The 14,098-nt window shown below is 41.6% G+C and overlaps 1 protein-coding gene across 1 annotated transcript in view; it reads right to left on the bottom strand.

Annotated features, from left to right (window-relative positions):
- Positions 1-14,098, bottom strand: part of LOC144954550 (serine/threonine-protein kinase VRK1-like) — a gene marked incomplete at its 3' end in the record, with an annotated part of 39,038 nt that overhangs the window by 15,331 nt on the left and 9,609 nt on the right. Inside the window, exons 2-3 of the mRNA XM_078885020.1 lie at positions 4,848-5,158; positions 2,137-2,469 (exon numbers count right to left, since the gene is read on the bottom strand). Coding sequence (XP_078741146.1) covers positions 2,137-2,469; positions 4,848-5,158 — 644 coding nt within the window. The remainder of the gene's footprint in view (positions 1-2,136; positions 2,470-4,847; positions 5,159-14,098) is intronic.

The following is a 14,098-nucleotide window of genomic DNA, read 5'->3' as shown; positions in this document are numbered from 1 at the left end:
ACTCAGCCACTCCCTCACTCACTCAGCCACTCACTCAGCCACTCACTCAGCCACTCACTCAGCCACTCACTCAGTCACTCAGCTACTCACTCAGCTACTCACTCAGCTACTCACTCAGCCACTCACTCACTTAGCTACTCACTTAGTCACTCAGCTACTCACTCAGCTACTCACTCAGCTACTCACTCAGCCACTCACTCACTTAGCTACTCACTTAGTCACTCAGCTACTCACTCAGCTACTCACTCAGCCACTCACTCACTTAGCTACTCACTCAGCCACTCAGCAACTCACTCACTCAGCTACTCACTCACTCACTCAGCCACTCCCTCACTCACTCAGCTACTCACTCAACTACTCACGCAGCCACTCACTCAGCCACTCACTCAGCTACTCACTCACTTAGCTACTCACTCAGCTACTCACTCAGCCACTCACTCAGCTACTCACTCAGCTACTCACTCAGCCACTCACTCACTCAGCTACTCACTCAGCTACTCACTCACCCACTCACTCACTCAGCCACTGACCTACTCACTCAGCCACTCACTCACTCAACCACTCAACCACTCACTCACTCACTCACCCACTTACTCACTCAATCACTCACCCACTTACTCACTCACTCACTCAGCTACTCACTCAGCTACTCACTCACTCAGCCATTCACTCAGCTACTCGCTCACCCACTCACTCAGCCACTCAGTCAGCTACTCACTCAGCCACTCACTCAGCTACTCACTCAGCTACTCACTCACTCAGCCACTCACTCAGCTACTCAGTCAGCTACTCACTCAGCCACTCACTCAGCTACTCACTCAGCCACTCACTCAGCTACTCACTCAGCTACCCACTCACTCAGCCACTCACTCAGCTACTCACTCACTCAGCTACTCACTCACTCAGCCATTCACTCAGCTACTCGCTCACCCACTCACTCAGCCACTCAGTCAGCTACTCACTCAGCCACTCACTCAGCTACTCACTCAGCTACTCACTCAGCCACTCACTCAGCTACTCACTCACTCAGCCACTCACTCACTCAGCCACTCACTCACTCAGCCACTCACTCACTCAGCCACTCACTCACTCAGCCACTCAACCACTCACTCATTCACCCACTTACTCACTCACCGACTCACTCACTCACTTACTCACTCACTCAGCCACTCACTCAGCTACTCACTCAGCTACTCACTCACCCACTCACTCACTCAGCCACTGACCTACTCACTCAGCCACTCACTCACTCAGCCACTCAACCACTCACTCACTCACCCACTTACTCACTCAATCACTCACCCACTTACTCACTCACTCACTCAGCTACTCACTCAGCTACTCACCTACTCACTCACCCACTCACTCAGCCACTCAAATACTTACACACTCAGCCACTCACTCAGCTACTCACTCAGCCACTCACCTACTCACTCACTCAGCCACTCACTCAGCCACTCACTCAACTACTGACTCACCAACTCACTCACTCATTCAGTCACTCACCGAGTCACTCACCAAGTCGCTCACTCACTCAGCCACACTTACCACCCCACGCTCACCCCCCCCACGCTCACCCCCCCCACGCTCACCCCCCCCCCACGCTCACCACCCCCACGCTCACCCCCCCCACGCTCACCCCCCCCACGCTCACCCCCCCCACGCTCACCACCCCCACGCTCACCCCCCCCACGCTCACCCCCCCCACGCTCACCCCCCCCACGCTCACCCCCCCCACGCTCACCCCCCCCACGCTCACCCCCCCCACGCTCACCCCCCCCCACGCTCACCCCCCCCACGCTCACCCCCCCCACGCTCACCCCCCCCCACGCTCACCACCCCACGCTCACCCCCCCCCCACGCTCACCACCCCCACGCTCACCCCCCCCACGTTCACCCCCCCCACGCTCACCACCCCCACGCTCACCCCCCCCCACGCTCACCACCCCACGCTCACCCCCCCCACGCTCACCACCCCCACGCTCACCCCCCCCACGCTCACCCCCCCCACGCTCACCCCCCCCACGCTCACCCCCCCCACGCTCACCACCCCCACGCTCACCACCCCACGCTCACCCCCCCCCACGCTCACCACCCCACGCTCACCACCCCCACGCTCACCGCCCCAACACTCACCGGATGCGGCAGTCGGCGTCAACTCCATCTTGGCATCTCGCGTCACCACCACCGCCGGCTGTACCACCGCCGGCTGTACCACCGCCGCCGGCTGTACCACCGCCGCCGCCGGTGAAATTGGCGGCTTCTGCCTGCCGATCGGCGCAAACGCCACCGACTTGCGCCGCGTCTCCCTGGGCGTGCCGGCGGGCCCGGCGCCGGCCCCGCCGGGGCCCGGTGAGGCCTGGCCCGGTGAGGCCTGGCCCGGTGAGGCCGCGTTGCCGGTGCCGGCGGCGGCGGGAGATGCGGCCGGCGGTTTGCGCCGACGCGGCGCGCGCCTCACCGGAGATGCGGCTGTGCCGGAGGGAGAGAGGCAGTGGGAGGGAGGGAGGGAGAGTTGATTATTTTGATTGATGAGGTGAGTAGTTCACTTTTTCACTCAGCTACTGACTCAGCGATTCACTCACTCAGCTACTGACTCAGCTATTCGCTCAGCTACTCGCTCACCCACTCGTTGACTCATTCACTCACTGACCCACTCACCCCCTAACTCACCCACTCATTCAACCACTCGCTCTGCTACTCACTCACTCACCCACTCACTCACCCACTCGCTCACCCACTCGCTGACTCATTCACTCACTGACCCACTCACCCCCTAACTCACCCACCCACTCACCCCCTAACTCACCCACTCATTCAACCACTCGCTCTGCTACTCACTCACTCACCCACTCACTCACCCACTCGCTCACCCACTCGCTGACTCATTCACTCACTGACCCACTCACCCTCTAACTCACCCACTCATTCAACCACTCGCTCAGGACTTCACAGAAATGCTCAGCAAATTTGCAAACCTGTTCCTGGGGGTCGGAGATTGGATCACCGCTTTTTCCCCTAATGATGGTAATAGGTGTGGCGCTGCAGGTTACTTTTTTGATGGAGTTAAAGAGCGATTTGTGATCGCGGGCCACTGAGGCAGACTCCATCTCCTCAGCAACCCGCGACCACCACCCATCCTTGCAGCGCCTTACGGCTCTCCGAACCTCCGAGCGAAGGCTGCGGTAAGCCTCCTCATTCTCCGACGTGGGATGCTGTAGACGATGAGAGTGGGCCTGTCGCTTTTTCTCAGCCATCCTGAACACCTCCTCTGTCAGCCAGGGTCTCTGGGGAGGTCTGGACCACGTACCCAAAGCAGCCATTGCAGCTGCCTGAGTCACAGTCCTAAACCTCGCACATTTACCCTCGACATCAGGAGGAGTGGGGGACGATGCCAACCCCAGCCGCAAGCGATGATGAAATTCTCGCTTGCAACTTTTATCAGCTAGCTGAGACCAGGCCACCTTAGGTTTGAATGGGGTCCTGGGTGTACACCCACCAACGGAGTGGAAGAATGGCAGGTGCATCTTACAGATGACAAGTCGATGGTCAGAGGGCAGATCAGCTCCACGGTAGGTCCTGGTGTCAAGGACATGGGCTCGCATCCGCTGGTCCGTCACTATGTAGTCCAGCAGATGTTCTTGCTTGGACCCGGCATGCATCCATGATGTTGTGTGGATGCGCCAATGCCGGAACAGCGTGATGGTAATAACAAGCCCATGGGCTGCACAAAAATCTAGCAGACTCCTACCGTTGCTATTGAGCTGATCTGGCCCATGCCTTCCAATCACTCCAGACCAGGTGCCAGCATCATGACCAACTCGGGCATTGAAGTCACCCAACAAGATGACTCTGTCCCGAGTGGCCACTTTAGCCAGCACCTGTGACAGGAGGTCATAGAAAGCATCCGACTCATCGGCTTTGCCTGCATCCCTCCACGGATGTTCGTCTTCGGTGGGGGCATAAGTAACCACGACCACCACTCCTTGCCTCCCGTTGATGGGAAGGCGAGCCCACAGTAGCCTGGGGCTTACAGCTTCCCACACCTCACCGCCACGCTCCCACGCCCCCTTCATTCTTTTGTTCAGAAGAAGAGCCACTCCCTGTTGTTTGGCAGTCTCCTGCCCCGAGTAGAGGACTGTCCACCCCTCATGGTGGCGGTAACCACAACCGGTCCACCGGACCTCCTGAATACCACAGAGATCCAGGCGGTACCGGTCCAGCTCCCGACAGAGGCGTGGCAGCCTCTCCTCCGCAGTGAGCGTTCGAACATTCCACGTGGCCACACGAAGTGGTTTTTTGTTGTTTCTGGAGGAGCCCCGAGGGTGAAGATTCAATCTCCTGGCTCCGCCAAATGGGGTTTGGCCAGGAGACGTCATAGACGCCTGTCCCCCCGGGGCCTCCGGCACAAGCTTATTAATTAGATATTTTTCAAGTGGCTTTGTGGTAATTAGTTGAAGGTGGAGGGGTTACCAGCCCCTCGCACCTGTCCAGAGCCCCCATTTGGCCGTTGTGGTGGTCACAGACGCCATGAGGGGAAAGGCCAATCGGAATTGGCCCTCCCCCCACAGCATTGTCCACGACAGCGTTGCCCGTCCGGCACCACGAGGAGGTAGGGGGTTGTTTTTGCCGCACACACAGCAACACGCACACACGCACACGCACACACAAAGACATAACACACATGCACACGCACGCACGCACGCGCACGCACGCACACACACACGCACACACAACAACACACGCACACACACACGCACACACAACAACACACGCACACACACAACAACACACAACACACACAACAACAACACAACAACAACAACACACAACACAAACAATCTCCGAACCTGGGCTGCCCGCCCCATCGTCCTCCTCCTCCCCATCATCATCATCGGCGAGCGGTGGCTGACGCCGTTTGCGGTCAAGGCCCTGTCCGTGTCCCTGTCCGTGTCCCTGTCCGTGTCCCTGTCCGTGGTCAAGGCCCTGTCCGTGTCCCTGTCCGTGTCCGTCGGAGGAGCGGCCCGTGCCGGGAGGGCCGCCCGTGCCGGCCTGTCGGCACGCGATGGTCACAGCCGAGAGGCCCTGGCCGCACGAAGGGCAGAAGCTGAAGGCCTCCTGCACCTGGCTGCCGCAGAACGGGCAGAAGCTCAGCGCCATCCTGTCGCGGGCGAGAGGCAAAGGTCAGGGCAAAGGTCAGGGCAAAGGTCAGGGCAGAGGTGACCCGCCGTAGCCTGCGAAGCACTAAAAACCGAGAAAATGCCGGAAAAACACTCAAGTCGGACGAAAAAATCACAAAAAACACTCAAATCAGACGAAAAAAATCACAAAAAACACTCAAATCAGACGAAAATACCCCAAAAAACACTAAAATCAGACGAAAAAAATCCCAAAAAACACTCAAATCAGACGAAATAATCCCAAAAAACACTCAAATCAGACGATAATACCCAAAAAACACTCAAATCAGACGAAAAAATCACAAAAACACTCAAATCAGACGAAAAAATCACAAAAAACACTCAAATCAGACGAAAATACCTACAAAAACACTAAAATCAGACGAAAAAAATCCCAAAAAACACTCAAATCAGACGGAAAAAATGACAAAAAACACTCAAATCAGACGAAAATACCCCAAAAAACACTCAAATCAGACGAAAAAATCCCAAAAAACACTCAAATCAGACGAAAATACCCCAAAAAAACACTCAAATCAGACGAAAAAAATCCCAAAAAACACTCAAATCAGACGAAAACACCCCAAAAAAACACTCAAATCAGACGAAAAAAATCACAAAAAACACTCAAATCAGACGATAATACCCCAAAAAACACTCAAATCAGACGAAAAAAAATCACAAAAAACACTCAAATCAGACGAAAAAAATCACAAAAAACACTCAAATCAGACGAAAATACCCCAAAAAACACTAAAATCAGACGAAAAAAACACTCAAATCAGACGAAATAATCCCAAAAAACACTCAAATCAGACGATAATACCCCAAAAAACACTCAAATCAGACGAAAAAAAAATCACAAAAAACACTCAAATCAGACGAAAAAAATCCCCCCAAAAAACACTCAAATCAGACGAAAAAAACACTCAAATCAGACGAAAATACCCCAAAAAACACTCAAATCAGACGATAATACCCCAAAAAAACTCAAATCAGACGAAAAAAAATCACAAAAAACACTCAAATCAGACGAAAAAAATCACAAAAAACACTCAAATCAGACGAAAAAAATCCCAAAAAACACTCAAATCAGACGAAATAATCCCAAAAAACACTCAAATCAGACGATAATACCCCAAAAAAACACTCAAATCAGACGAAAAAAAATCACAAAAAACACTCAAATCAGACGAAAAAAATCCCAAAAAACACTCAAATCAGACGAAAATACCTACAAAAACACTAAAATCAGACGAAAAAAATCCCAAAAAACACTCAAATCAGACGGAAAAAATGACAAAAAACACTCAGATCAGACGAAAATACCCCAAAAAACACTCAAATCAGACGAAAAAATGACAAAAACACTCATATCAGACGAAAATACCCCAAACAACACTCAAATCAGACGAAAAAATGACAAAAAACACTCAAATCAGACGAAAAAATGACAAAAAACACTCAAATCAGACGATAATACCCAAAAAAACACTCAAATCAGACGAAAAAATCACAAAAAACACTCAAATCAAACGAAAAAAATCCCAAAAAACACTCAAATCAAACGAAAATACCTACAAAAACACTAAAATCAGACGAAAAAAATCCCAAAAAACACTCAAATCAGACGGAAAAAAATGACTAAAAACACTCAAATCAGACGAAAATACCCCAAAAAACACTCAAAATCAGACGAAAAAATCCCAAAAAACACTCAAATCAGACGAAAATACCCCAAAAAAACACTCAAATCAGACGAAAAAAATCCCAAAAAACACTCAAATCAGACGAAAATACCCCAAAAAAACACTCAAATCAGACGAAAAAAAATCACAAAAAACACTCAAATCAGACGAAAATACCTAAAAAAAACACTAAAATCAGACGAAAAAAATCCCAAAAAACACTCAAATCAGACGAAAAAAACACTCAAATCAGACGATAATACCCCAAAAAACACTCAAATCAGACGAAAAAAAATCACAAAAAACACTCAAATCAGACGAAAAAAATCACAAAAAACACTCAAATCAGACGAAAATACCCCAAAAAACACTAAAATCAGACGAAAAAAATCCCAAAAAACACTCAAATCAGACGAAATAATCCCAAAAAACACTCAAATCAGACGATAATACCCCAAAAAACACTCAAATCAGACGAAAAAATCACAAAAAACACTCAAATCAGACGAAAAAAAATCACAAAAAACACTCAAATCAGACGAAAATACCTACAAAAACACTAAAATCAGACGAAAAAAATCCCAAAAAACACTCAAATCAGACGAAAAAAACACTCAAATCAGACGATAATACCCCAAAAAACACTCAAATCAGACGAAAAAAAATGACAAAAAACACTCAAATCAGACGATAATACCCCAAAAAACACTCAAATCAGACGAAAAAAAATCACAAAAAACACTCAAATCAGACGGAAAAAATGACAAAAAAACACTCAGATCAGACGAAAATACCCCAAAAAAACACTCAAATCAGACGAAAAAATGACAAAAACACTCATATCAGACGAAAAATACCCCAAACAACACTCAAATCAGACGAAAAAATGACAAAAAACACTCAAATCAGACGAAAAAATGACAAAAAACACTCAAATCAGACGATAATACCCCAAAAAACACTCAAATCAGACGAAAAAAATCACAAAAAACACTCAAATCAAACGAAAAAAATCCCAAAAAACACTCAAATCAAACGAAAATACCTACAAAAACACTAAAATCAGACGAAAAAAATCCCAAAAAACACTCAAATCAGACGGAAAAAATGACTAAAAACACTCAAATCAGACGAAAATACCCCAAAAAACACTCAAATCAGACGAAAAAATCCCAAAAAACACTCAAATCAGACGAAAATACCCCAAAAAAACACTCAAATCAGACGAAAAAAATCCCAAAAAACACTCAAATCAGACGAAAATACCCCAAAAAAACACTCAAATCAGACGAAAAAAATCACAAAAAAACACTCAATCAGACGAAAATACCTAAAAAAAACACTAAAATCAGACGAAAAAAATCCCAAAAAACACTCAAATCAGACGAAAAAAACACTCAAATCAGACGATAATACCCCAAAAAACACTCAAATCAGACGAAAAAAAATCACAAAAAACACTCAAATCAGACGAAAAAAATCACAAAAAACACTCAAATCAGACGAAAATACCCCAAAAAACACTAAAATCAGACGAAAAAAATCCCAAAAAACACTCAAATCAGACGAAATAATCCAAAAAACACTCAAATCAGACGATAATACCCCAAAAAACACTCAAATCAGACGAAAAAATCACAAAAAACACTCAAATCAGACGAACAAAAATCACAAAAAACACTCAAATCAGACGAAAATACCTACAAAAACACTAAAATCAGACGAAAAAAATCCCAAAAAACACTCAAATCAGACGGAAAAAAATGACAAAAAACACTCAAATCAGACGAAAATACCCCAAAAAACACTCAAATCAGACGAAAAAATCCCAAAAAACACTCAAATCAGACGAAAATACCCCAAAAAAACCCTCAAATCAGACGAAAAAAATCCCAAAAAACACTCAAATCAGACGAAAATACCCCAAAAAAACCCTCAAATCAGACGAAAAAAATCCCAAAAAACACTCAAATCAGACGAAAATACCCCAAAAAAACACTCAAATCAGACGAAAAAAATCACAAAAACACTCAAATCAGACGAAAATACCTAAAAAAAACACTAAAATCAGACGAAAAAAATCCCAAAAAACACTCAAATCAGACGAAAAAAACACTCAAATCAGACGATAATACCCCAAAAAAACACTCAAATCAGACCGAAAAAAAAATCACAAAAAACACTCAAATCAGACGATAATACCCCAAAAAACACTCAAATCAGACGAAAAAAAAATCACAAAAAACACTCAAATCAGACGAAAAAAATCTACAAAAACACTAAATTCAGACGAAAAAAATCCCAAAAAACACTCAAATCAGACGGAAAAAATGACAAAAAACACTCAAATCAGACGAAAATACCCCAAAAAACACTCAAATCAGACGAAAAAATCCCAAAAAACACTCAAATCAGACGAAAATACCCCAAAAAAACAATCAAATCAGACGAAAAAAATCCCAAAAAACACTCAAATCAGACGAAAATACCCCAAAAAAACACTCAAATCAGACGAAAAAAAATCACAAAAAACACTCAAATCAGACGAAAATACCTAAAAAAAACACTAAAATCAGACGAAAAAAATCCCAAAAAACACTCAAATCAGACGAAAAAAACACTCAAATCAGACGATAATACCCCAAAAAAACACTCAAATCAGACGAAAAAAAATCACAAAAAACACTCAAATCAGACGATAATACCCCAAAAAACACTCAAATCAGACGAAAAAAAATCACAAAAAACACTCAAATCAGACGAAAAAAATCACAAAAAACACTCAAATCAGACGAAAATACCCCAAAAAACACTAAAATCAGACGAAAAAAAATCCCAAAAAACACTCAAATCAGACGAAATAATCCCAAAAAACACTCAAATCAGACGATAATACCCAAAAAACACTCAAATCAGACGAAAAAAAAATCACAAAAAACACTCAAATCAGACGAAAAAAATCCCAAAAAACACTCAAATCAGACGAAAATACCTAAAAAAAACACTAAAATCAGACGAAAACAATCCCAAAAAACACTCAAATCAGACGAAAAAAAACACTCAAATCAGACGAAAAATACCCCAAAAAACACTCAAATCAGACGATAATACCCCAAAAAACACTCAAATCAGACGAAAAAAAATGACAAAAAACACTCAAATCAGACGATAATACCCCAAAAAACACTCAAATCAGACGAAAAAAAATCACAAAAAACACTCAAATCAGACGAAAAAAATCTACAAAAACACTAAATTCAGACGAAAAAAATCCCAAAAAACACTCAAATCAGACGGAAAAAATGACAAAAAACACTCAAATCAGACGAAAATACCCCAAAAAACACTCAAATCAGACGAAAAAATCCCAAAAAACACTCAAATCAAACGAAAATACCCCAAAAAAAACACTCAAATCAGACGAAAAAAATCCCAAAAAACACTCAAATCAGACGAAAATACCCCAAAAAAACACTCAAATCAGACGAAAAAAATCACAAAAAAACACTCAAATCAGACGAAAATACCCTAAAAAAAACACTAAAATCAGACGAAAAAAATCCCAAAAAACACTCAAATCAGACGAAAAAAACACTCAAATCAGACGATAATACCCCAAAAAACACTCAAATCAGACGAAAAAAAATCACAAAAAACACTCAAATCAGACGATAATACCCCAAAAAACACTCAAATCAGACGAAAAAAAAATCACAAAAAACACTCAAATCAGACGAAAAAAATCACAAAAAACACTCAAATCAGACGAAAATACCCCAAAAAACACTAAAATCAGACGAAAAAAATCCCAAAAAACACTCAAATCAGACGAAATAATCCCAAAAAAACACTCAAATCAGACGATAATACCCCAAAAAACACTCAAATCAGACGAAAAAAAAATCACAAAAAACACTCAAATCAGACGAAAAAAATCCCAAAAAACACTCAAATCAGACGAAAATACCTAAAAAAAACACTAAAATCAGACGAAAAAAATCCCAAAAAACACTCAAATCAGACGAAAAAAACACTCAAATCAGACGAAAATACCCCAAAAAACACTCAAATCAGACGATAATACCCCAAAAAACACTCAAATCAGACGAAAAAAAATCACAAAAAACACTCAAATCAGACGATAATACCCCAAAAAACACTCAAATCAGACGAAAAAAAATCACAAAAAAACACTAAAATCAGACGAAAAAAATCCCAAAAAACACTCAAATCAGACGAAAAAATCCCAAAAAACACTCAAATCAGACGAAAATACCCCAAAAAAACCCTCAAATCAGACGAAAAAAATCCCAAAAAACACTCAAATCAGACGAAAATACCCCAAAAAAACACTCAAATCAGACGAAAAAAATCACAAAAAACACTCAAATCAGACGAAAATACCTAAAAAAAACACTAAAATCAGACGAAAAAAATCCCAAAAAACACTCAAATCAGACGAAAAAAACACTCAAATCAGACGATAATACCCCAAAAAACACTCAAATCAGACGAAAAAAAATCACAAAAAACACTCAAATCAGACGATAATACCCCAAAAAACACTCAAATCAGACGAAAAAAAAATCACAAAAAACACTCAAATCAGACGAAAAAAATCTACAAAAACACTAAATTCAGACGAAAAAAATCCCAAAAAACACTCAAATCAGACGGAAAAAAATGACAAAAAACACTCAAATCAGACGAAAATACCCCAAAAAACACTCAAATCAGACGAAAATACCCCAAAAAACACTCAAATCAGACGAAAATACCCCAAAAAAAACACTCAAATCAGACGAAAAAAAATCACAAAAAACACTCAAATCAGACGAAAATACCTAAAAAAACACCAAAATCAGACGAAAAAAAATCCCCAAAAACACTCAAATCAGACGAAAAAAACACTCAAATCAGACGATAATACCCCAAAAAACACTCAAATCAGACGAAAAAAAATCACAAAAAACACTCAAATCAGACGATAATACCCCAAAAAACACTCAAATCAGACGAAAAAAAATCACAAAAAACACTCAAATCAGACGATAATACCCCAAAAAACACTCAAATCAGACGAAATAATCCCAAAAAACACTCAAATCAGACGATAATACCCCAAAAAACACTCCAAATCAGACGAAAAAAAAATCACAAAAAACACTCAAATCAGACGAAAAAAATCCCAAAAAACACTCAAATCAGACGAAAATACCTAAAAAAAACACTAAAATCAGACGAAAAAAATCCCAAAAAACACTCAAATCAGACGAAAAAAACACTCAAATCAGACGAAAATACCCCAAAAAACACTCAAATCAGACGATAATACCCCAAAAAACACTCAAATCAGACGAAAAAAAATGACAAAAAACACTCAAATCAGACGATAATACCCCAAAAAAACACTCAAATCAGACGAAAAAAAATCACAAAAAACACTCAAATCAGACGAAAAAAATCTACAAAAACACTAAATTCAGACGAAAAAAATCCCAAAAAACACTCAAATCAGACGAAAAAAAATCACAAAAAACACTCAAATCAGACGAAAATACCCCAAAAAACACTAAAATCAGACGAAAAAAATCCCAAAAAAACACTCAAATCAGACGAAATAATCCCAAAAAACACTCAAATCAGACGATAATACCCAAAAAACACTCAAATCAGACGAAAAAAAAAATCACAAAAAACACTCAAATCAGACGAAAAAAATCCCAAAAAAACACTCAAATCAGACGAAAATACCTAAAAAAAAACACTAAAATCAGACGAAAAAAATCCCAAAAAACACTCAAATCAGACGAAAAAAAACACTCAAATCAGACGAAAATACCCCAAAAAAACACTCAAATCAGACGATAATACCCCAAAAAAACACTCAAATCAGACGAAAAAAAAATGACAAAAAACACTCAAATCAGACGATAATACCCCAAAAAAACACTCAAATCAGACGAAAAAAAAATCACAAAAAACACTCAAATCAGACGAAAAAAATCTACAAAAACACTAAATTCAGACGAAAAAAATCCCAAAAAACACTCAAATCAGACGGAAAAAATGACAAAAAACACTCAAATCAGACGAAAATACCCCAAAAAACACTCAAATCAGACGAAAAAATCCCAAAAAACACTCAAATCAAACGAAAATACCCCAAAAAAACACTCAAATCAGACGAAAAAAAATCCCAAAAAACACTCAAATCAGACGAAAATACCCCAAAAAAACACTCAAATCAGACGAAAAAAATCACAAAAAACACTCAAATCAGACGAAAATACCTAAAAAAAACACTAAAATCAGACGAAAAAAATCCCAAAAAACACTCAAATCAGACGAAAAAAACACTCAAATCAGACGATAATACCCCAAAAAAACACTCAAATCAGACGAAAAAAAATCCCAAAAAACACTCAAATCAGACGAAAATACCCCAAAAAAACAATCAAATCAGACGAAAAAAAATCCCAAAAAACACTCAAATCAGACGAAAATACCCCAAAAAAAACACTCAAATCAGACGAAAAAAATCACAAAAAAACACTCAAATCAGACGAAAATACCTAAAAAAAACACTAAAATCAGACGAAAAAAATCCAAAAAAACACTCAAATCAGACGAAAAAAAACACTCAAATCAGACGATAATACCCCAAAAAACACTCAAATCAGACGAAAAAAAATCACAAAAAACACTCAAATCAGACGATAATACCCCAAAAAAACACTCAAATCAGACGAAAAAAAATCACAAAAAACACTCAAATCAGACGAAAAAAATCACAAAAAACACTCAAATCAGACGAAAATACCCCAAAAAACACTAAAATCAGACGAAAAAAAATCCCAAAAACACTCAAATCAGACGAAATAATCCCAAAAAACACTCAAATCAGACGATAATACCCCAAAAAACACTCAAATCAGACGAAAAAAAAATCACAAAAAACACTCAAATCAGACGAAAAAAATCCCAAAAAACACTCAAATCAGACGAAAATACCTAAAAAAAACACTAAAATCAGACGAAAAAAAATCCAAAAAACACTCAAATCAGACGAAAAAAACACTCAAATCAGACGAAAATACCCCAAAAAACACTCAAATCAGACGATAATACCCCAAAAAACACTCAAATCAGACGAAAAAAAATCACAAAAAAACACTCAAATCAGACGAAAAAAATCACAAAAAACACTCAAATCAGACGAAAATACCCCAA

Source organism: Lampetra fluviatilis, unplaced genomic scaffold (genome assembly GCF_964198595.1).
Source record: "Lampetra fluviatilis unplaced genomic scaffold, kcLamFluv1.1 SCAFFOLD_415, whole genome shotgun sequence".
Classification (NCBI taxonomy): Eukaryota; Metazoa; Chordata; class Hyperoartia; order Petromyzontiformes; family Petromyzontidae; genus Lampetra; species Lampetra fluviatilis.
This window is presented reverse-complemented; position numbering and strand designations above follow the sequence as displayed.